General features: G+C 37.1%; 1 protein-coding gene across 2 annotated transcripts in view; it reads left to right on the top strand.

The window, feature by feature from the left end:
• Nucleotides 1-24,482, top strand: part of FAM160A1 (family with sequence similarity 160 member A1) — an 81,636-nt gene that overhangs the window by 43,640 nt on the left and 13,514 nt on the right. For both annotated transcript variants that reach the window (XM_038136772.1, XM_038136773.1), the window contains 7 exons: nt 651-883; nt 2,246-2,872; nt 7,556-7,714; nt 9,833-9,919; nt 20,318-20,485; nt 22,648-22,727; nt 24,126-24,313. In XM_038136772.1, coding sequence (XP_037992700.1) covers nt 782-883; nt 2,246-2,872; nt 7,556-7,714; nt 9,833-9,919; nt 20,318-20,485; nt 22,648-22,727; nt 24,126-24,313 — 1,411 coding nt within the window. In that variant the 5' untranslated portion in view covers nt 651-781. The remainder of the gene's footprint in view (nt 1-650; nt 884-2,245; nt 2,873-7,555; nt 7,715-9,832; nt 9,920-20,317; nt 20,486-22,647; nt 22,728-24,125; nt 24,314-24,482) is intronic.

The following is a 24,482-nucleotide window of genomic DNA, read 5'->3' as shown; positions in this document are numbered from 1 at the left end:
ATTCTCATAGTCCTTTAATATGACATCTCAATTTATTTGGCTTTGGATACATGAAGGTTTTATCTTTCATGTTGTTTGATTTTGTTTACTTTGGTATTGATAGAGATGCACTCTTCTATGTGAATATGGTGCTCTACAGATGTTTTCAACTGTTTGTGATGTGTTTTCTGGCAGAACACTTCTAAGAATTTGTAATTATATCTATTACTGGAAGATATTTTTAAAAAATACAGAAATAACCTCTACTTTTTTTTTACCTGTGCAGTCTATACAAAATTTAGTAACTAAGTAACTCTGAACAGACATGGTCAGATGGCAAAAGCGTCATAATGAGAAACTAAAAATGCAGTGATATGCATAAAATGTTTATTTTATAAACTTCTGTTGGGCTTGTTTATTTCAGTAGCACCTTATTACAGTCACTGATCTCAAAAGTTTGAGCATTAAGCTATTGTTATGAGCCAAAGTCCATATAACATGCTTTAAAATCCCATACAACATGCTTAAAAAAATTCTATCCTCAAACTGAATTAAAAGAAGAAAAGTTTGTGCTTTCTTTAAGAATGTTCTTTTCTGTTAGACACTATAATGTGATGTGCACTGGTACATGTGTGGTACATTTCTTTTTGGTTTTGTTTTATTTTTAACAGATTTCTGTGGGTACCAAAGCCCAGGACACAGTATCAATCTCATCACGATGCCTGAACATCTGTAGCTCACTGGAGGATTTTAAAAAGAAATTCAGCATGACCTAGTTGGCTTGACCCGTGGAAATTTTATAATGTCCTCTGGAACAAGTATCAGCAGAAACAGGCAGGCTCCCAGCCTGCAGGGTGTTGATCCAGAAACATGCATGATAGTGTTTAGAACACATTGGGCACAGGTAATGTTAATTAGTTTTATTGATTGAAGCAAGCTGCATTAATACAAATTTGCTTCATTCTTTCTTTTGGGATAATCCCGAATTGCTCAGGAACAAATGTCTTTTCATGCAGAGTGTAGTAGATGACACTGAACTATTTTTAAATTGCAAAGATAATTGACCTTTCAAAGTATGGTTAGCCTTTACTAATCACACTTGGAACTCTGGATTTGCATCTAAATGGGAAGTGGTAGGACATGGTAATATCTTATTGAAGGCCTAGATCTTCTTACGGGCTTTCCTATTGATTGATTGTGACTTGCACCCTGTTGCAGACTTCTGTGCTTCTTTTCCTTGTGCTGGGTAAGTCTTGCCTATCCTTTGTAAAGTAAATTAGATGCACAGTGCAAAGCTGTATGCGCTCTTGTTTATTATGGATAAGTGTAGATTATACACTTCAGCATATTCTAAAAATTGTTTGCATGTCATCAGGATTGTAATTGCTTTTAAGCAAAGGTGTTTTGCTGTGAGCATCATAATGTCTTGTTTGCTGCAGTAATATTAATAACCTAACAATTTAGATAAAATTGATTTCTGTGCTGCTGTTCTTGTTGTTCTTTGGCTCTCCCAAGAAACCAGCCAAACAAATGGTGGTGTTTCCGAGGTGTTCCAGAGTCAGAGGAGCTGTCCTGCAAGAATCACCTTTTCTCAACTAACTAGTTGTGTGTCGTATTAGGGGAGCCACTGGTCCTTTAGGCTTTTGTGGCAAAAGGGCTAAAGACAATGGGTTTTTTTGCAGACAATGAGCTTTATTGTTTGCATGCACAACAGAATGTAATTCATTGTTTGAAGTGTTGGTATGACTATTATTACTATATTGAAAGTTGCAAGAGTATGTGGGTGTCAATGGCCCCTTGGTATCATATAGAAATTGTCAAGCAAAGAATAGCACTGTGGGCACCTACTACTCTTACTACTGTAAAACATCCCATGATATTGCTGTTCCTGAGCACAGTTCTCTGGCTAGAGAACAGGCCCTTTGATTTCAGTCTTCCATGACAAACTTGTTTCAAACATCATGGCAGCTCAGTTTCTGAACACTGAGGAAACCTAGTTTATCCCTGGTTTTCAGGAATAGGGTAAATGACAAATTTAGGTGCTTATTAAAAAAGGTGAACAACAGCAGTATATTTTTGCCTTGTACATACCAAATGTGAGACTTCCAGGTCTTGCTGGTCGAACTTCCTAAATTTGAAAACATAAAAAGACTTAATGCTTTTTATGTTAAAGAATTTTGATATTTTTTTTCCTTGTAGTGATAGGTGCATGCTTTTTATGATGCATTCAAGTGCATTAAAACTGATCTGTCTTTGTTTCTTTTAGGTTCTGAAAATCTTAGAGAAGCATGATCCTTTGAAAAATACTCAGGCAAAATATGGGGCCATCTCACCTGATGAGGCCAGCACTGTCCAGAATTATGTGGAGCACATGCTTTTCTTATTAATTGAGGAGCAAGCAAAGGATGCCTCGATGGGGCCTATTCTGGAGTTTGTGGTCTCAGAAAACATCATGGAGAAACTTTTCCTTTGGAGCCTACGGCGAGAGTTCACCGATGAGACAAAAATTGAGCAACTCAAAATGTATGAAATGCTTGTAACCCAGTCTCATCAGCCTTTGCTGCATCACAAGCCCATTTTGAAGCCTTTGATGATGTTGCTGAGCTCCTGCTCAGGAACAACCACTCCAACAGTGGAAACAGAGTTGGTTGTACTCTTGAACCAGCTCTGCTCTATAATAGCCAAAGATCCCTCCATTTTAGAACTGTTTTTCCACACTAGTGAGGACCAAGGAGCTGCCAATTTCCTTATTTTTTCCCTGCTGATCCCCTTCATCCATCGAGAAGGAACAGTAGGCCAGCAGGCCCGGGATGCGCTGCTTTTTATTATGTCTCTGTCTGCAGAAAACAACCTTGTTGCAAACCACATAGCAGAAAACACCTACTTTTGCCCAGTAAGTTGTTCTTATTTTAAATGGTCTTCAGCACTAAACTAACTCTAACTGTCTTTCCTGCATTCTTTACTCCTTTTCTGTCATTTTTGGTAAAGAAGTCTCGTAACACATTTGTTTCTCCTAACACCTATTTATTTCATAAATGGCAATGCTGTTTAAATGATCCTCAATGCCAAACACAGTCTTGCTTCTTGTTTCCATACTTTTGTGCTTTTGGGCGAGCACAAATGTTTTTGCAGTCACACAGTGAATTGAGTTGGAAAACTGATGGAAGTTATAGCAGAATGTAGTGGGAGAGAAATCTGTTCTATCTTACTGTGAGGCACCTTTGTGATTCTGGGGCTGAAGGGAGTGAGGTATTCTGAGGGTGATTGTTTCAGGTGGCAGCACAAGCTTAAGCTGGCTGTGCTTCCCACACTGACATCAGTTCAACAGTTCAAAAAACAAGTGTGAGAATAGTGACAGTGTTACAGAAATACATTTTTTTTTTTAAGATAAAAGGGTTATTTGCTTATTGTCACAAAATTGGATGTTTCTATGGCTGTCTCAGGCTTACCACCATCTTGCTATGTTGTTCTCTGTAACAAAACTTGGTAGCACTGTAGCACTGTTGCATTGTTACACCTGACAAATTGATCTTACTACATGAATAGAAAACCTTTACTTACCTTGCTGTTAAGTAAGTAATCTGATTTAACTAACAAAGCTGTGCTACTGCAGTTTTAAAGCTAAAGCAGACTGGAATAACAACACCTGCTTCTTCATGCCTTATCACAGTCTGAGATCTGCAGTGGGTGTGTCCAAACCCAAGTATCATTCTGTACAGAAGTTGCTCTCGTGGGTCAGTTTTTGGACGGATTCTTTTATATTCTGCATGGCTTGCATTTTGATTTAAAATCCTAGAGAAATGAAGTGGGGGAGAGTCTTACATGGGTACTAAAGCAGAGAGCTGTAGAAGAGAGAGCCCTAGAATCGCCACCACAGCTTGACAGCTGCTCCAGCCTTAGGTTTTCATTTCTTTTGAGATTGCTTTGAGCAGTAGGGCAGAGCTGCATTTGTAGGGTAGGTGAAACCTAAAAATTCCACACCAAAACTTCTAAATGGTTTCTTTTGTCAGTTGTAAATATTTCATCAATTTGAGACTCCAGTTGACCTCGTTTAATAGATACTGCCAAAGGATATGGTATTGATTCTCAAACTGTCCCGAAGACAGATACCATTATTGGCTGCATGCTATAACTTCCATTACATTTTCCAATTAGTTAAAAAAAAAAACCCAAAAAACCACCAAAAAACCAGCCTTATTACACTGAAGATAAAAGCCAGCTTTCAACAGCAGGGAGCCATGACTGACAATCATTCCAATTAGGAGGGCTTCTTGTCAAAATGTGCTAAAATCAGACTCCTCTGAACAGTAATGAGGTTGGCCTAAGTCTATAATAAGACTTGAATGTAATGCCGTATATTTAGCTTACCAGCACAATATCTTTTTTGAATTTGAGTTGTGATGAGCTGAAAAAGAGATTTTGTTCTGATGGAGGATTTTGTAGGTGTCAGTGACATTGCTGTATATCACCGAAATCAGTGCAAATGTTGCCTCAGGTACTCTGCAAAACAGTTAATGCAGTCCTGTGTTGATAGCAGAGACATTTTGGGTGGCACTGTGTTGATGTTATCTTTGTTTCTGGGGATGGGTTGGCATGTAGGGTTTTCTTTACCATGCCTTATTGCATAATATAGATATCCCCATGGGGTGGGGTCTGGCTATAAATCTCTCTGCTTCATGTACCCAGATCAGTGTTAGATCTGTGCCAATGTGAACCTTCCTGTTTTTTGACACAAATTTGGTTAACAGCTTTTTAAAAACTGGGCTGTCCATAGATCCACAGTATTCAAAACTGTAGCTGAAAAAACTAGAAGGAAGGAAGGAAGGAGACAGTTTGCAGTGGGTTACATCACTAACAAGTGTTTTTAACAAGGAATGTGGGGGCAAACTATTTGGTAAAGTTTTCTGATTTTACACCAAATAGCTTTGATCATGTTTTCACGTGAAAGTTTTCTGGATATGATTGAAGGTACTATCTGTTCAGCATTATAATAATAAAAAAATGTTTCTCAAGAATTTTGAGCAGGGTCACTTCACAAAGTCCCTCACAAAAACTTTGTAAATACTTTGCAGCTTAGGAAAGCAACTGTTATAGCAGGAGGAGGGATGGCTCTGCAGTGTCCTTGAAAAGTTGCGGCTACAAAGAGAAAGACTATATGGATGTGGGAGGAGAGAGAATTACTAGAAGGAAATAATTGTCCAGATAGCAATTGTTTATGAATTAACAACACCTTATAATCACGTAACATGCCTGGGATTACAAATCATGTAGCCAGTGTGAGTCTTCTGTGAGTCAAGAGAAAGTAAATAAATCAAAGAAACTGGTTTGTAGAGGGAGTCAGGACTCAATGGTGAGAAAGAAAATGCTGAGGATGCTTGTAAAAGTAGATGAGCATGTAGGGCTGACATGACAAATGCTAGAAGAAGTTTAAAAGGGCACTGCTTGTGTAAAACAAAAAATAAAACCAATCTTGCTTTTCCAGGATGTGAATGCATTAATTTCCGTCCCTTTCAGATTATTTTTTCATTAATGTTTCATTACCGATTAAAACCCTGTTCTCTTGGTAATTTCAGATGGTAACCCTATTTATACCATACACTTTGTGAACATTTTAAAATATTTTTATCTGAATAGATGAAATTGCTTCCTGTGGCTACTCTGTCTCAATGCTTAAGAAATATAAATCCACAGAGCCATTTGTGTTGTACTTCATAGCAAAAATAAGAGCTTCCTAAACTTTACAGGTTTTAGCAGCTGCATCTGTCACTTCTTACTTCAGTAAGTCTGACAGACTAAAGAATTCCAGACTTTGACTGATTGTGAGTTCACTGCTCCTTTTAGTGGAGAGTAGTATGTTTTGTTCAAGGTCAGCTTCTTGTGCTTAAGGGCTAATACCCACACGAAGGAGAAACGTGGATGGGACACAGCTCTGAGACTCAGATTGCATACTGAGGAGGTGCGTTTGTATTTATGAATACAACTTTAAGCAGACAATGGAAAATCAAGTGTGCATTAATTGAAAGTTCACAAGACAAACAAATGTCAAATTCTCTCATTGTTGGAAGCCTGGGTTTGTGAGAGTAAGTGTTTGTGTGGGTTATGTATAGGTAGTTCTGCATGAGCTTTTTTCTGAGCTCTTCTACTGTGAGAAGGAAAAAAAACCCAAAGAGATTCTGGTTGTAGAAGAATGGGATTGTATAAATAAAGCTTTGCTCAGTAGCTTTAGCTTCTCAATTTTTAACATATGTCCAGCTTTGTCCTTTATCTAGCTGTGTATATAAGACTGTGTATATTATATTTCCACAGTATTCTCCCCTCCCCTTTATTATTTGGCTTACTTACCTATGTCAGAATAAATCCATCTTCAAAAATATGTCCATTAGGAATAAAAAGTATTCAGAAAGACAGACTTTGTTTGACTGTATGGATTAACAGTTAGAATTGCTTGTGCTTGTGTATGACCAAAATCTGATCACTGTGAACCCTCGGTCTTTGATCTGGATATTGTCAACTGTTTGTTTTCCAGTGTTTTAGTAGATAAGATCTGTGTTTCATCTGAGCATTGACAGTCTAGCCCTGTAGATGCCAAGTAGCCATTTGTAAGAGGAAATATTCTTAGAAGAGTGTGTTGAATGAAAATTAAAAAGATTTCCATCAGGCCGAGTTATCATGTTCCCATTAAAATGAGAATCATCTTAAAAAATTATCGTGAAGTTCTATGAAGTCATCTCAGAAGGATAAGAGTCCTAAGTAATATTTAGAAAGTTTCTGGCTTCAAATAACTTTAATAATTAAAGAGTGCTTTTGAAAATACCATGCTCTAGATACATTCAGCAAAATTTAAAAACCTTTTTGGAAATATACATTCTAAATTGTAACTAAAAAGCCTCTCTCGTTCTTCGGTGATACATTTTACATAAATCGCCTCTAAGGCTTAATATTACTGAAAACACTGTTTAAATAATAACTGATTTCAGACTCTTATTTTTCAGCTTCCCTCCTTCCAATAAATAAAGGAAAAAGGAAATTATGAACAGTTAAATTTACTTCTTTAAAAGTGGATTCAGCTGAGTCTGGCAATCAAAGTCAATGTGGTCTAAGTGGGGCTGAACTTCATTTTTGTTGATGGGGCACTTTCCTTCTCCATTTCTGATGTTTCATGTTTCTGAGTGAAATTACTTCCTACATGTTTGAGCAGTGACATTTGAATCACCAACAAAAGACAAGCTGTAGATAATGGCACTGATAGCTGTTTCTAAAAGGGACTAAAGGAAAGCACAAAATAAGTTTTGAAAAATTTTAAAAGAAAGTATAACTTTGGATTAATAAAAAAAGACAAGATAACCTGATTTTCTCCATCACTTTCTCCTAAATACCAGATCTTGAAAGAAGCATATTATATGGAAGGCTCTTTAAAATATTTATGTCTTTCTGCCACAGGACTTTTTAAAAAGGAAATTAAATTATTCTTAACACTTTCTTATGTTACTAAAACTAATAGGAGAAACCATTTGTGGTACTGCCATTCAAGCAGATGAAAAGTTAACTTATTTCCTCTTCTGTTTCTGAAATACAGGTGCTAGCAACAGGACTAAGTGGCCTCTATTCATCTTTGCCTACAAAGCTGGAAGAAAAAGGAGAAGAATGGCACTGTCTGATGAAAGATGACTGGCTTTTGTCACCAGCCCTTGTACAATTCATGAATTCCCTTGAATTTTGCAATGCTGTGATACAGGTAACTGAATGGAGTAGCCTATTCTTTAGAAGTAGTAGTAAGTAACAGCTCCTGCAGAAGTTTTTAAGTCATGGAGTTTCTTTATTTTTGTTAATGACATGAACTCTTAAAGTTAGACTAAAACAAGCTGTGTATAAAATGAATGCCTTGTGCTGTCTGTTCTGGTTATAAGGACAAACTAATATATTTGTGGTTTTCAGGTGCCAAATGTTTCAAATGAAAGTTTGATATTGGGAGCATTTTCTGTTAAAAGAAAAAACAAATGTTTATTGCATTTTAATACCACTGTTGATCCTAGAACTAAATGGAATGCCTTTACATGTGGGAAAAAAATAGGGTTTATATCTGTATTTTTTTAAGCTCTCATAACAGCATACAGAAGAAAATAGTGAAAATAGTCTGTTTTGCCTGTTGGTGAGTACAACATAAAGAAAGCCTTCCAAGCAGAATTATTTAGCTCTCCTCTTAGAAGTATAAACTCATTTTAGATTGGGCTATTTTGAATCTATTCTGTTCTTCTTTTCAGTGCTTTGCTCCCTTACTATTTTTTTTCTGATTTAAATGTAAAATTAAATTCTTGTCCTTATATATTGTTTTTAAGGCTTGAATGCTTGATAGAACCCAAATCCAGTATTTCATTAAAACAGGATCTAAATCCTACAGAAACTGGATTTGTGTTATTTGAAGAAATGTGCTGGATAGGATTGAAAATTTCGTCACATTTGCTGTTAAATAAAAGATATGTTTCGGTGCAATGCATGCAAAGTACAGTAAAGGAACTGATTGACTATTAAAGCCTTGAATAAGCAAAAATAATAGTAGCTGTCATTGTTCAAATGCACTATACAAGATTTTAGCATGCTTGTTTAAACATGAAGAGGAGACAATATTAATTTTGATGTCTAACCAGAGTTATTCTTCAGATCTACGTTTGCAGGAGATCATAATTGATACCTGTATCATAAAAAATTACATAAAGGGCACTGCAGAAAAGTTAAGGAATGAATTATTTTAAAAAAACACGTTCAAATAGATTCAAAATGGTTTAGGGTATCAGCTGACATGCAAAAAGAGCAGTTTCTGACTGCTGCTTTATTGTGTCTGTACAGTCTTCAGCTGACTTGAAAGCTCAATTACAGTAGGAATTTTTGCTTTGCACATGTACTGGTTTTGTGTTCACCCAAAAACTTTGGCCAGAGATTAAAAAAGAACAGGGTAGCCAAGACCTCTTGCCATTTACTATTTTTTCTCTGGACCATAGCATAGGAAGAACCACTCTTTTTCTTCCTCTTATCAAATTAAGAGTTACAAGTTAAAGGAAGTCTGGTAAGAATTGCAGGTTGGAGAATCTATTGGAAGCCACGTGTGGGCTGTGACACTCCAGTTTCTATGAACTTCAAACATCATATATTGGTTTTGAAAGCTTCTGAATGGAATTTCATTTTGCTTTTATATACATGAATTGATGTGTTTTCATTGCAAAGACAAAAGGAATGTTTAATTATAAAAGTACATTTTTGACCTCTAATAAGATTTTTGGGGGTTTTTGTTTGTTTGTTTGTTTTAAAGCTTTTAACCATCCCATTGAATGCTATGCAGGTTTTGTTGTAATTTCTATTTGTTTTACAGTGGCTGGGAGAAGGGCACATGAACCGTGAATTTTTACCCCATAGCTAGAGAGTGCTTTGATTTACCTACTCTTGAACTATAGGAAAGCAGCTGTTCTGCTTTTCTTTATTGTAGGACAAGTTAACAATGGCAAATCCACCTTCAAGTGACCCCAACAAGGTTGGAGGAGCTGAATTTAGAATTTCAGATCTTGCTTTGATGCCTGACTGTATACACTACTCTGTGCATCCATTCATCTTTGTCAGCATGCAGGAAGATTGAAAAGCCATGTCTCTGAGTTTGGCAGACTTACTGTAATTAAAGATGGTGTGTGTACTTCTTTGTAGAAGCAGTTGTTAAGAACCAGAATCATGTCAAATGCTGGTGAGAAGGACAAACAAATGGCTTATTAAATGGGAGAGGATTTGGTAGTGAATAATAGCATCCTGTGTCCTTTCTTTTAAATCTCACTGGAGCTGTTCTGTGTCTTTCTCTCCCCCACCCTCTTAGGTGGCGCATCCCTTGATACGCAACCAGCTTGTGAATTACATTTACAATGGATTTTTGGTGCCAGTAATGGCTCCTGCGCTCCATAAGGTCAGTGATGTCTGCAAGCATGGCACAAAAGAATAATGGGAAAAAGTATTACGGAAGATCTCTGTGTGAAGATACTATCAGATGTAGTAATAATAATAATAATAATAATAATAATAATAATAATAATAATAATAATAATATCAGCTGTATTGTCAGTAGTGCAATTCAATATGTTTCAATATGCAATTCAATATGTTTCTAGACTAACTTTCCATCTTTTCATTCTGTATACTTTCTTAAGCAACATATAGGTATTTCTGAAAATGTTTAAAATTCTTAAGTGTAATGAAGAACCAAAATGTTTATGTTGTTCTAGAGTCACATATCGTCAAAAAAGCAGAGACATTTTAGATATTTCATCATGGCAGACATGTTTCCATGAGCATTTTTTTTCCTAAATGCATATTTTTTCTAAAGGAAGATGCTCACTAGAAAAATGTTTAGTCAAGAAGTATTATGCTAGTCTTAGCAAAGTTGCTATTGTTTTGTAGTTCCTTATCATATTGGGTAGAGTTACTTTCCTAAAGGAGAGTTTGGTATCAGTTTTCTAATGCATTAGAGTGCAATTTATGTGACTTTGAATAAAAATAATTCATTTTTTTCTTTGAATTTTAGGGTTTATCCTTTGCAAAATATGTCACCAATGTTAGTGAATTATGTATTTACTTTGTTTTGGTTAGGCTGCAAAAAGCTGCATTTGCAGCTGTTGCAGAATATGTCAATTATGTCAATTCCCCATCCCTGAAAATGTTCAAGGTCAGGTTGGATGGGACTTTGAGCAACCTGATGTGGTGGAATGTGTCCCTGCTATTGGAAGGGGAGTTGGAACTCAGTGATATTTAAGGTCCCTTCCAACCCAGGTCATCATATGATTCTGTGATTTTATGAATTAAGTCTTCATTGCCCTGTAAAAGAACACTCCTTTTGAGGAGAAAATGTAGGAACAGCTGAGAGTAAAAATCCACAAAAAACTTTTAGAAGCAAACAAAAAAATTTACTTTTATAAGGTCTCCTTATCCTCACAAAGCCTACCAAGCACAAAGCATTGCTGCTGTTCCATTTTCTGGAGGATAGTGAAACACTGTAACCAGCTTTCTTGTTCGCAACTTGTTTCAGTAGCACACACAATTCCTCGTGGTAAATAGTCACCAAGAAAGTCGTAAGCAATGCAGAGTCTTTTCCAGTGATTTGGCAGACCTCAAACATTGGGGAATTGGGTGAGGGTTGAAGTAAAATTTGGTTGTGATCCAGATCAAGGCTTTAGTCTGTCCTGAGGTAGTTCACCTCCTTACCTGGCAGTAATTTTTTCTATTCCTGTATCTGGACTTAATCTCTTACCAAGACTGGGAATTAGAGGTGAAAAGCCTAACCAGTTTTAGGTCAAGGTTATGGATAATGAGGGAGATATCAGAACGGATTCTACTCTTAGTGAGTACTGCTTTATCGCTGAAGTATTCAAGACTAACCTTAGATTGTTTTGAATACTACCATACCTCTGAAAGCCATTCTTATCAGTCAGTAAATCTCCTGACCTCTTATTGAGTTGATTACTTCCCTGTTGATGGTAAATAATTTAAAGATGGCTGTTGCGATTCCTTTTTTCCTTTGGTGAAAACTTTGTTTATATACTCTGAAAGTGGGTGAAATCATATTTCTCTTGAAAATAGGGATATTGGCTGCTAACATAGGTGACTTTCATAGCCTAGATCTTTCTTGAACCCTGATATTCTGGTTGATGCCTTGTTCTTCCAATAATAAACCTTTCCTTGATTAGCATTAAAATTGACTTCTTCCTTGTTAAAAATTAACTTCTTCTGTATAAACTTCAAATGATTTTAATGGAGAAGATGGATTGCACCATCTAGTGGATCTGATACAAGGCTCTTACATCTGTGAGACCAAAACTCCGTAGCAAAAGGCATTAAGTAAGTTGAGGCACATTTGACTTCGTCAGTCTTTCTGTCCTGTGCTCCATGTTAATAACAGGAAATAAATATTTTGTCTTCTTGTTTTTGGGCCATATGTCTGTGCACTATGATAATTATGCTGCAACAGCTCTTTCATACATTGAAATTATTTCTAGTTGCCATTGAAAACATTAATACTAAGGAGAAGACTGGACTTTGAAAACTGTATCTCCCTTTTGGGTACTTAATGTTGTAATTAACCTTGAGGTTAATAAAAAATTGGAAAGGGCCAAATTGAGAGGCCAGATGTTTCATGACAGTTTTTAAAACAGAAGTTCTTTCATTTAGCACAATACTAAATGTGTCTTGATTTTTTTTTTTTCTTTTGAACTGTGTGAAGTTGGTTTGGTGTCATAAAGTCTACTTATGGCTGAAGATTTTAGTTTTAATTCAGTCATTCAGTTTGGATTGTTCTGATTCATTCTGGCTTGAGTTCAAGTACAGTGTGTAATGGAGCATGGTATAAATACCTGATGAGGAAGACAGACCAGTGCAAGGTTAAAGGGTGGTAAGAAGAGATGATGATAATTACTGGTACATCTTCCTAAGGTGTTTCTATAAATCTTATTTCTAGAATTTAACTGGTGTGGAACAGCTCCTTCTGATAATTCTTGGTGAGAGGATGGAAGTCAGTCAGTCAGTCTGTCTGTCTAGACCTCATGTGGCATACTGGTCTTAACATCCCACATCTAATCAGGCACTCATGGTTCAATCTTAATGTAAAAATTGGAAGGGAGATGAGCTTCTGGCTCTGCTTTAGAATGGCTTGGGCTGGCAGACTACTACAAATCTGATCTTTCTGTACTATATTCTAATTTTTCTACAAGAAATATGTTCTGAGGAAAACAATTGCTCTGCAGCAAGACACAGACTAGCATTAATCATTATGCAAAGACAATTCCAGTCAAGAATGGGATTGGACTAGGTATCTCCAGAGGTTCCTTCCAACCCTAATTATTCTGTGATTAAATACTGTGATGTCTTTAATGTACTTTGTCACCAGGTCCCCATCCCCATTTAGCAGTGAGCGTGCATTTTCGTGATCTTTTTTTTTGCTGTTGAAGCTCTTCTTCAGCTCCAACTGGGCTTTGGCTTTCCTCATCTTTTCTCTGCATATTCAGGCACTTTTTCCATATTCCTCTTGGGTCACCTTTCCATGCTTCTGTCTCTTCATGTTTCAGACTTTTTAGGAGCTCTTAATTCATCCAGGCCTCTTACCTCCTTTCCTTGATTTCCTTCTCTTCTCCCAACTTAAAACATCTGTCTATCAAACAAGACTTTTGGTAAAAGTCGCCTTAAAATTTCAGAAAGTAAAATTTCATTTAAAATTGTTAAAATTTCACTGTGTGGTTCAAAGCTTTAAGATATGCTTATGTGTGATCTTGAAATGTTTGTGACATTTATGGAACCATGTAGTAAGTCTGCCTTTTAAAATTTTTTGCATATTGTCTCCCTATAAATACTTACTATGTACACAGTTCACTGTGTGAATGAAACAGTACAAGACTGTTGAGGATGGAGATGTTTCTATGAAAAAGTCTGGGGGTGGGAAGACCAATATATTTTTCCTGGTGTGATTTTTTGTGGTTTTATCCTGGGAAGCTAGTATGGAGTTGAAAAAAAGAGTTCTCTAGTTCAGGTTTTTTCCAGTTAAGGAAGTTTCAAATTGATCGGGCTAGCTAGCTAGCTAGCTTGAAATAACCTGTTTTTCTCCGTGAGCTCTGTGAAGGTTATTTTTGTAGCAGATTAACTGTGATGTGCTTAAATAACCCAAACATTCTCAAGCTTATGACTCCCTAACTTCATTTCTCAAAGATAAGTATCCTAAATATAGCATGTTCTTGTAGCCTAATTTATACCTTGTCTGTCCTAGTCTTGTCACTTTGCGTGGGTTATCCCACCTACATGTGTAATGAGCAATTGACAAGTATGTTCCTATCTCCAAAGCTGCACATTGCTGAATGGGTAGTCAGAGCCCAGATTTGTATTGTGTAGCTGGGCATGTGCATTAACTGGCTGTGCTGGAGAGCCCTGCCTTGTCCTTTGGTTATCTGGATGTTATTGAACTTTTTACAGAAGTGTTACCTCCCTTACTTCTGACACAGGAGTTGCTTGAGACATCAAAAAAGTGATTCAGTGAAACTGTTCGTGAAGCGGGGGGGAAGGCATGTCTTTCTGCAAGGTCACAAATTCATTTGAAAACAGAGGAATAAAATGGTTTGTCTGTAAAGATACAGAGCTAAAGAAAATGTTAATTTGGTAGGTTTTTTTTCTGTTAGTTAATTTTTTGCCCAAACCGTCTTTTATTCTTTCTGGTGTAAGTGTCTGGGATTTAGAAAAAATGAAGACTATCTTGCAGAAATTGTTCATCATTAAGACTGGTAACTTCTGGTGGCATGTCAGTTACAACTTGAAATTATACAGCTCTGTATGTTCTTCCTTATATTTTGATATGTAGGGGAAAAATACTTGGGAGAAGGTATGGTTCTGTTCAGAGAATGGTACAGAGCCATACCATTGGATTCTGTGACATATTTCACTGGCTGTTTCCTGCTGCACTTTCAAAACTAACATCGAGCTCTATCAATAAAACACAACGTCTTTTGGGGCCAGATTATGCAAGGGTCTAAGTAATCAAATAAGACTAATTTTCTCCTTAGTTGAAATCTCTTTGAAATCCCAGAGTGAATCCAGAATAACCCTATCGAAGTCATTTTTACTGGTTCTGTTAGAGGCTGTATTGCCTTATTTTGGTCTCTATACAGTTGTTAGTAGACTGTGTTTATTTACCTTATTCTTTTAGGTAGTTACAGCGCTTCTGTAGAAATATAAGTGAAATCCTTTTCAGAAGATCTTGACTATGTATATATTTTGCAGTCAGAACCATGTGCTAGATAATTAGGAGCCACACTTTGGTATTTATAAATATTTTGTTTCCTTTGGTACAATTCAGATTGGTTATATACATCCTTTCACTGTAAACGCATGTGATTTCATTTTAGTTTGGCATTCAAAGAATTTGGTTGACACAGGCAGCTATTCAGACCATCTTAAATGTTTATGTAATTTGTGGTAGTTCAATTTATTGAAGAAAGCACTAAAGTCTGACAAATTATATGATAAAAGCAAAGTTTTAATGTCAGCCTTTACTCCTCTACTACATGGCGTTTAATTGCTAACTATGATCTAATTACTTTTATACTTGGAAGGCTTGTTTTAATCTGAATATGCTTGGTTTAGTCTGAATAATGGAAAATTGTACCAGCTTTTTGACGTAAAACATTGCTGTTGGCCAAGTTAACAGAATTGCTCTACAGAGGTGCTGGCACAGTCCTGTCAAATAAGCTCTGTCAAATGGACCTCAAGTCTACTGCACACTAACCCATCTAAAAAAAAGCCTCTGACATGGTGTGCTACTGTGATAATTCAATAATACTTGCTTGATGATTACACAGCCCAGCTAGGGGGAAATGACCTGTAAATTATACTCTACAGATTAGAAGGAGCATCTTTATAAATATCCTACAAGACTGTCAGTTCCCATTTAGGAATAATACCATCCTTCACCTTACTGAAAAGCATTTGAACAGCTGCTGTAAAAAGAAGTAAACCAAGTGTCACTGGAAAACTTTGAATAGCCTTGTGCTTTGCAGAAGCCCATTAATAGCTACAAAACTTAATTTTACCAGCTATGGTGTGGATATATGTAAATATGCCTCTCACTGCTTGCTTCAGCCATGCAGTTCAATTGAATTTTAGCCTGGTATAGACTGAAGCATTTTATAAACGTAGGCTGAAGGAAGCTGAAACAGTATGGGTTTTCTGGTTCCCCCAGAAGGCAAATATCCTCTGTCCCTGACCCTGCTTGTCCCTCTCTTTTGCCAGGACAGCTGTTCGTACTTGACATTGCTTGAGGTTAAAACTCACCTTTACTTCTGAATAGTTTTAATTTCCTGATCCAATTTGTTGTGCATCATGAACCCTTCTGCCTGTATAAGTTGGGGGCAAGAAGTTAAAAATTAATAGCAGAGACTGGAAAGAGTTGGATTTTTTTTAATCAGTGAACTTAGGTTAAAACTGCTTGTGGATGGATCTAGAGGATAAGCTCAAATAAGAACAGTTGTGGTCTCTTCATGGGCAATATGAAGTCCTTGTAAGAAGGGATATGTGACGGAAAGGAGGAATTATGTAGGCATATTCATGTGACTGGGCATGAAGCTGTAAATTAGAAAATATATGTGTGATTCCCAAGGGAAAATGGCCAGTAGTAAAGAATCCATGTGATTGGTCTAACAGAGTGTAATATATTAAACTGAACTTGCAATGACAGTAATTTCTAGCTCTTTGCTATTACTTGGCAGAGGAACTTGTAAAAGCTGGATCCCTTTACAATGTTCTGCCTCGCCATCTAATCAGTCATCAGAGGAGGCGAGGAAAGATTTGCTGAAAATTATTACATAATTATAGAAGAGTATTACATGGCTAAAAGTGGCCTTGTCTTCAATAATCTCCAGTCAAGTATCTCTCTGGCCATGAAGACTCTCAGCTAGTCCTTTTTGTTGCAGTTTATGTCTCAAAAAAAGATCTGTAACAGCTGATTTGTTTAGAAAAACATATGGATAAGGCTTTTTAAGTGGTATTTTTAGATAGACACTTTATATTTATATTGAAAAAAAATCCAGCAACTTTTAGCTGTTGTGTTTGTGGGTAATCAAAATAAAAATGGTAGAGTAGTGGTCTGATTAATGCCAATGCAAATGATTTTTTGTTGTTGTTCTTTTTCTTATTTTTAATCCTATAGTTTTATTTTAAGAGCAGAGATATCCCTGGTCTCTGCCATTAGCAGAAAGGATCTAATGTAAGGGATGCTACTGTTGGGTTTCTGTTTTTGCTGTTGAGGAAGTGGTGGATTTTATTATTGTTGAAATACCTTTATGAAAAAGGTGTTATCAGAACATAGCTTGAAATTTAATAAAAATTTAATAAAAATTAAAAAAAAACACCCTTGAAATTTAATTACTTAACAAAGGGTTTTTCTAGAAACCCATGTCTTGATTTTATTAGTCTCTCTTTGTTACAGTATTTTTTTGACATTTGAATTAACAAAGGTGAAGAATTTTCAAATTAAATATAAGATTTTTGTAAGTTTTGGCTTGCTATTTATCATCTTTTCAAAGATGTTCATTTCCAGGGGCTAGTAACTAAAAGCTTACTTGGGGAAATGATACTGTAATCAATGTTTACAATAACAGTTTTTGTAGAACTGCCTCAGGATTTGACTGTAGTGGACATGCTTGACATAGGTAGCACCTCTTTAGTTCTCTGGGAAGGTTTGTTCTTTTGTTGTTTATCTGAGTACTGATTTGAATTTATTAGAGATGATTTCCCTCTTCCCCCAAATCTGTCTCGCGAGACATTTGTTTAAGAAGAGACAGCCAGCAGGTAGACTGAATGAAGCTTAATAGCATGGCTTTGGTATCGTAGAAAACAGAGATCTTCAATAATAACTGCACAAATTGAAGCAGTCTCACTTTCAATGCTCCATGTTTTATGTATGATGCAGTCTGTAGAGAAGGTGTGCAGAGTTAAAAGGATTTTTGCCAGGGCTGGGTTTAGCCTCATCTAACTGATTTCTCCGGTGTCCTTCTCTAGTTAATTGCAAAAAGAGTCAGCTCTCCAGAGGCTCAATCAGAGCAGACTAATGTATTCCACAGAGTAAAAGGAAAATTAGCCTCGTGGAGTTAAAATTGGCTTTCTTGAATACTTCTCTAGGTACTTTGAATCTTCAGATGTTACACTCACCATCAGATATGCTAAAAGGGAGAAGCAAACACACAGTGCAAGATGGCATAATGAGATACAGTAATTGTAAAAGCACAGACATCTGCTTGCCAGGTTAATCGATCTAAGCTGCATACCTGACTTGCATTTAAGTGCCCAACAGCAATATTTTTGTTTGATTTGCAAGGAAGCAGAAGGGTGGTCTTCTTGCTGGTTTGTAGGGACAAGTTGGACACAAAGGCACACTGAGAGAACACCAGAATTTCTAGAACATGATAGCATAAAAACTGCTTGTGCAACTTTAATGTGCCTGCTTTGAGTGTTGCACAGTGACCCTGCAAAACACACCCTAGCTTCATTTATTGAGGAAATTTGAAGGAGTGTTGGAGGTAAGGCAGTGCATTTTCACTGAAAATTGAAAAAGATTCTGACAAATCCATTTAAACATTTAAATCTTAACAAAACTTAGTCATCTTGTCTATTTCTTGGAAAATGGTTAATCAGATTCACCAACTTTTTTCCCAAGAGGAAATAAAAATTAAATATAATGTGGTACCCTTCAAAAAACCCCCTCATTAAAAAAAATAGGATTTAACAAGATTCCAAGTAACACTTTTATGAAGGATTAGGGCTTCATTAATCATAGGTTGGTTCTTCTAGCTCTGCTTAGTGGTATCAGTGAAGTGCTGGCTATTAAACATGATTTCATTTTTTGTCTACTGCCCAAGCTGTTAGGAGCACTGAACACACTCTCAGAATGTAGCATTTCTTTTCTAAGCTGCTCTCCAGCTGGCTTTCTTCTGCTGCTGCTCTTTGTTTCATTCATGATACACACTTTGAAAAGCATGTGGGTTTCTCTCACCGATAGAAATTGTAGGATGAGTTGTCCAAAGAGTGTGGGTTTGAGAAAAAGGTCACTGCCCTTGTGAATCTGCTGGCTTTTCTTGATTTCATGTACAGCTGCAGTATTTGATACATATACATTCTGTCAGCAAACATTGGTGAAACTGACAGCCAAGGATGTGCTTCCTTTTCCCCATAAAGGATGAAGAAGTGACATGGAGATGTAAGGATGCATTACTTCTGTCTGGCCTTTCCTTGGCAGAGAGTTTAAACTTGTCCATGAACTGTATGGTGTCATAATGATGTCACATGATGGATTTCTTTGGCTTTGCTTTTTACCACTCACTGCAATTAAAAAAAGAAAAAAAAAAAAGGCAAGAAAAGACAGTTCTTAGGACAACAGACACTAACTTTCACCAGAAGGCTATTCCTTTTTACACAACAACTCCCCAAACCTATTCCAGGAAAAAAAAGTGTCTGATTGGAGCTGGGCTGCTTCTATTTCCTGATGAAAAATTTGACTGTTGCTGCTTCACTGGTGCTTTGTTTCTAATGCCAAAATGAGCTAGTATCCCCCTGTATTAATGACGGTGTAGCTGAGTATTAGAATAAAGCCGCAGACTGAGAGTGATTCAATGACCTTAGCTTTAGAGCTTCTCTCTCCCTAAGGTCTGCAGGCTGCGTACTCCATTCCTATGTTCTGTGTAACCACCCAGAAGCAGCTTGTGATCTGAAATGCTTTAAAGAGAATGTTTGCATCATGACATTACTGTGTACATGGCTAACATGCAGCATAATGGAACAGGGATTTTAATATTTACAGCATGTTACGTAAACGTTGCCCCTCTGAGTATTTTCTAAATCCTCTTAGGTCTTAAGTGACAGCTTTGAATTTTTTTAATAAAATCAGTCTTTTCATTTATCCAGCTCAGTTTGGTAAACAAAAGATGTTTAATACTTCTTTTCATATAGACAGATTCTTGTATTTAAAGGTTTATCTTTGTGCACTTAAGCTTATTAGATTCCTGTGTAACTATTTAAAAAATGCTGACTTTGCAAGAGCAGTACATGGTGCAGAGGTGGGCTTTGGAATTTTCTGTGCTTTGCCAGTGTGTTCTGTGAATAGATAATCTCCAAGTGATTGCAATAAGCAGAGCAGAGTGGGTTATGGTATGCAAATGTCACATGGATCATGAATTCTATTTTGATCTACTAATAGTCAGTAGTGAAGATTTTGGGTTGAGCTTTATGTGTGAATGTATTCGTATATAAGCTCCTTTTAAAAATTGAGTGAAATGAGAAATTGTGCTGTGGCAAAATAAAAAGAATGAAAATCATGACAAAATTCTGGATATCTATGGGAATTTTCTCTTTAAAGCTGCACAACCATGACTTTGTACTGTGCTTTGATTCTACTCTGACATTTATTTGAATTAAGTGGTAGATGCAGGCATTCACAACATCTGAAAATGCTTCTGAGGGACAACAGAAGTGTGATACAAAGGAGATGACATGGGCAGAAAGGTGTTAGGGATCTTCAAGCATGATTTGGTCCTTTGATTTTTGCTATGTGTGAGATCTGGGGTGTCAGTATGAGGGAGGATGTTTTTCCTGGGGATGCAAGACAGGTAGGAAATGTGTTCAAAATGCTTGTGAGGCCAGTTTAAGAGTGAAGACTCAGTGTTTTTGTGGCAGTGCTGTGGATGGAGAGCTTTGCTGGATGTGCCGTTGCAGAGGATGGATGGGTGGCTATTTTGTGTGTGCAGTGTGTTTGTGTTTGCAGTCTTTGCATTACTTTTGCTTACAGGTGACTGTGGAGGAAGTGATGACTACGACTGCGTACCTGGATCTCTTCTTGCGCAGCGTTTCAGAGCCAGCCCTCCTCAAGATTTTCCTCCGCTTTATTTTGCTGCACCGACATGAGAATGTTCATATCCTGGATACACTTACCAGCAGAATCAACACACCATTCCGGGTAAGACAAGCAGAAAGGAAGTTCAGGGACTCAGCATGGTTCAATGTTTAAGTGGGAGATTTCATATGTTACAGTTGGGTACTTGTTTAGCTAGGAATTTTCTCCCCTCCACCCAATGGTATGATGTCTCCACCCTCTCAATTCTCTGTGTGTGTGTTTTGACATTTTACAACCACTATACAAAGCTAATAAAACTGTGAGGTGGTTTCACATATATAGGAAATGGGATAGACGTAATGAGAGCTTCTGGAAGTCTGAATCCTGTTGGAAGATAAAAGGTAAATTTGGAAGCATTTTTATTCTGACCAGTGCTGGTTTAGTGCTATCATAGATAACTCTCCCTGGGACTTATAAATACACTTGTGGTGAGGAGCATTTCTGATCTATGGAGTTTTGCCAAGCAACAAGCATTTTCAAACAGTCTGTCTGGGGAAACAATGGGAGCTCACTAAGGAAGTCTCCAAATGGATCCCAGTTATTAACTGCGATCTCGCTGGTGTATTTCTCAGGAATCTATAGTCTGTATTTCTGTAGCATGTTTAGTTAACTATGATGTTGCCTGCTTTATTTGATTAAAAGAGCACACTTTCTTGCTCAAGTGATGAGGCTGCTGCCTCCTTCTCTTTGCCTTCATTCCCTTGTAGAGTTTATCTAAGGTTTGTGCTGAGCCCCTTCTCAGCTTAGGCACAGTGCAGCACAGTGGCTGGAGGGCTACCTGCCAGAGAGAGTAGTTACCTTTGCCAACAGTTGATCTTCTGGAAGAGAAAATGACTTCTTGTTGCACTGGACTACTTGAATGAGCCTTGGTTGACTGGCAACCTTGGCTGACTCTTAGGTGGTGCAGAGCTTCATGGATGAAATTGAGAATACTGTTTTAGTGCAAGTGAATGCTTAGAATGTTTTAGAGTGTTTTTCTCAAATGTTTTTAGAGAAGCCAGAACACCAGCATGTGCATTAAATTTGTGTATTAGGGACAGTAGCTTCATCTGAAAATTGTTTAGAAATGTAAGTGCATGCAAATATCGATATATATGCTGCTGTTAGTGCATCTCTAAGATGGATTAACTCTGAAAACTGAAATAGTTCTGTCGACAAAAATGCAAATGCTGTTGTCTCTGCTGATCATTAATTACTATTCCATAGGCAAACGAGATGGGAATTGTAAAGAATTCTGCAGCCCTGAGCAGCTCAGGATCTCAGCCAAAGTGGTTCTGTGATGCTAAAGGAGTTTTTTGCAGTATAGCTCAGCCAAATGCAAACATAGCACAAAAGCTGTGTACATTACTATTGATGAAAATACTAATTAATAATGCACAGAGTTAAACTTAGAGACAGGTGCCTGAAAGGACTTGTAGAAATACTATGCTCTTTTATTTTTTGAGTGTATTTTAAATCTTACCTTTTTACACAATACAAAAATAGACTTGGATTTAGTTATTTAGAAGATTACAGATTTGCAAAGGCTAGTGATCACTATTTCCCTGTAAACTTAAATCTCTTAAATACAGGATAATTTGAGACAGCAGCAGGTGTTTTTGAAGTTTTCATGCCATGAAGAAAAGTTATACTCGACTCCTTGTAAATTTCATAGGAGAAAAACCCGAAATCTGCTTTCCTCTTCTGTCCCTCCCCTGGTTAAAACACACCTTTTATGCAAGAATCTGATGTCTTCCAAAGGCTTGTTGTGAAGCTCTTCAACCATTCAGCTTCTTAATGTGCAGAACACTAATAATTCCTTATACCTAAAGCAACAGAAACCTGAAGTGATTTATAACTTTTCTTTCAGAAAAGACCTTTAATTGGTTCAAATTCTGTGTCAGAGGTGAAAACTAAAGCACTACATTGGAAGTTACAGGGTTCAGTTAATGCTAAGTGAACTTAAATTAATAAATTTGAATAATATTTAAGACTGCTTTTTTAAAAGCTTATTTGAAGGAAAATTCTGTTTAGGATTGTACTTTGTTAAAATGTAACATATTATATGTATAGCCCTAGACAACTTTAAAAAAATCTCATGGGGTGCTGACTAAATGAAATATCATTCTAAGAGTGTCTTATAAATCATAATGTTCTGGAAGAGCCATTTTGTGATGTAGTATGCAGGGAAGATTGGAAAGATACAATTTCCAGATCAAAAGCTGACAATGTTTATCATTTTCCAGCTCTGTGTGGTGTCCTTGGCGTTGTTCAGAACGCTCATTGGCTTGCATTGTGAAGATGTGATGTTACAGCTGGTTTTAAGGTAAAGCCCAAACTCTTTTTCCCATTCTTCATGCTAACTCTGGGACGTATAGTCTCTCTCTGTGGGTGCAGAGCTGGGTGGGAGTTCTCCAAGAAAGCAGAAATCCAAGTAACTACAGAGATAAGCATATTTATGGTTCCAACAAAAGTCTACCAGACCTGACGAAGTTTGATTTACGTCCTGAGATCTCCAGAGCAAGAGATTTTTCTTGTGATTTATTTCTATAGAAGTGAGAGAAGCTAAGAATGTATTTATCACCTCCAAAGTCCTTATTCCCCACTTCTAAATGCATAATTCTTCCCTCCTGCATGTTTTCTCTAGTGTGTTATGCACTGTGATACAGACCTATACCCTGTTTGCAGCTCCTACCCGTGTTGTTGTTTTCCACCTCTTTGATTCCTTGCTCAATGAGAATACTTCATGTTCCTGCACTGTTGTAGGTAGATTAAGTGTTGTACTAAATGAAGTGAGGTTTTAATTTGTGATTCTATACATTTATTCAAAATACTTATAATTTGGATATGTTTATTAGATGAGAACTGGTTATTTATTTGGAAATATTGGTGTAACTGATTTGGGCTTTTAGCATTGCAGATCACATGAATATTCCAGATATTGTCTGTCCCTCCACACACAGGCATTAAGGTGAAATTCCCTGTAGATCTGGCAGTGGTGCCTGAAAATACTGCTAGGACCTCTATGAACACAAGTACATCACCACTCTAGCGTTAGAGTGCTGTGGTTGATCTTTTTGTTTATTTAGGGAATCCTTTAGAATTTATTTGCATTTTAAATGGCAGATCATTGGTGCAGTTAACACTGAGGCTCTTGTAAAAGTGCTTTCAAAAAGTAAAACCAAAGTTCTCTAAACAAGTTCCACATGAGACTGAACTGCTTTCTCCGTTCCTTAGCTTCCTCTAGTTTCTTCCGTCCTCTGCCTAAGAGCTCAATCTTGATCTACTGCAGTAAAATGCTTGGATGACCTTCCCTCCTTTTTTTTTTTCTGACTGCTTGCCTGGCAAACTGCCTCTCTCTGGATTTCCCAGGAAAACAAATAAATGGAATGCATTCATAGCAAGACCAAACCATTCTGCTGGCCTTTGACATCTGCCCGTCCCATGCTTCCTCCGTACTTTCTTACAACAGGTTTGCTCTCACCTGCAAAGGATTCCCTGTTCTGGTGCAACTCCTCCTATCTCTGCTCATCTTGACAGCTCCTTATCAAACCAAGCATCACAATATAAAGAGTCATGGTTTCATGCTCTTGAGAGGTTTAGGAAATGGATCACTGTAAATATTGCTGTTTTTTGAGAAGGCAGGAAGGTGGGAAGGGAATTCTGTGTGTTGTTGCTTTTTCTAACGTGAAAGGCTAAGTGATGCTGGGCACTGCTGTTTCAGGTATCTGATCCCATGCAACCACATGATGCTGAGCCAGCGTCGTGCTGTGAAAGAGAGAGACTGTTACTCTGTATCTGCTGCAAAACTGCTGGCCCTGACGCCTCTCTGCTGCTCCACTGGAATCACTTTGACGCTTGAAAGCCAAGGAAAAGACTATATTCTCTGGACAAAACCAGCACAAACGAAAGGTAATTGGTGCTCAGGGGAAGATGAAATCATTAATTGCGTTTAATCTGGTAGCATCTTATGGGAGGAATTGTGAAAGAATAGAAGGAGAAGGAAATGTGGTGGGCAACAATAAACTGGGCAAGCCTGGAGTAGAAAGTTTGTTTAATTCCTTCCATATGTCCAGGTCTA

This window comes from Motacilla alba, chromosome 4, assembly GCF_015832195.1.
Source record: "Motacilla alba alba isolate MOTALB_02 chromosome 4, Motacilla_alba_V1.0_pri, whole genome shotgun sequence".
NCBI lineage: Eukaryota > Metazoa > Chordata > Aves > Passeriformes > Motacillidae > Motacilla > Motacilla alba.
This window is presented reverse-complemented; position numbering and strand designations above follow the sequence as displayed.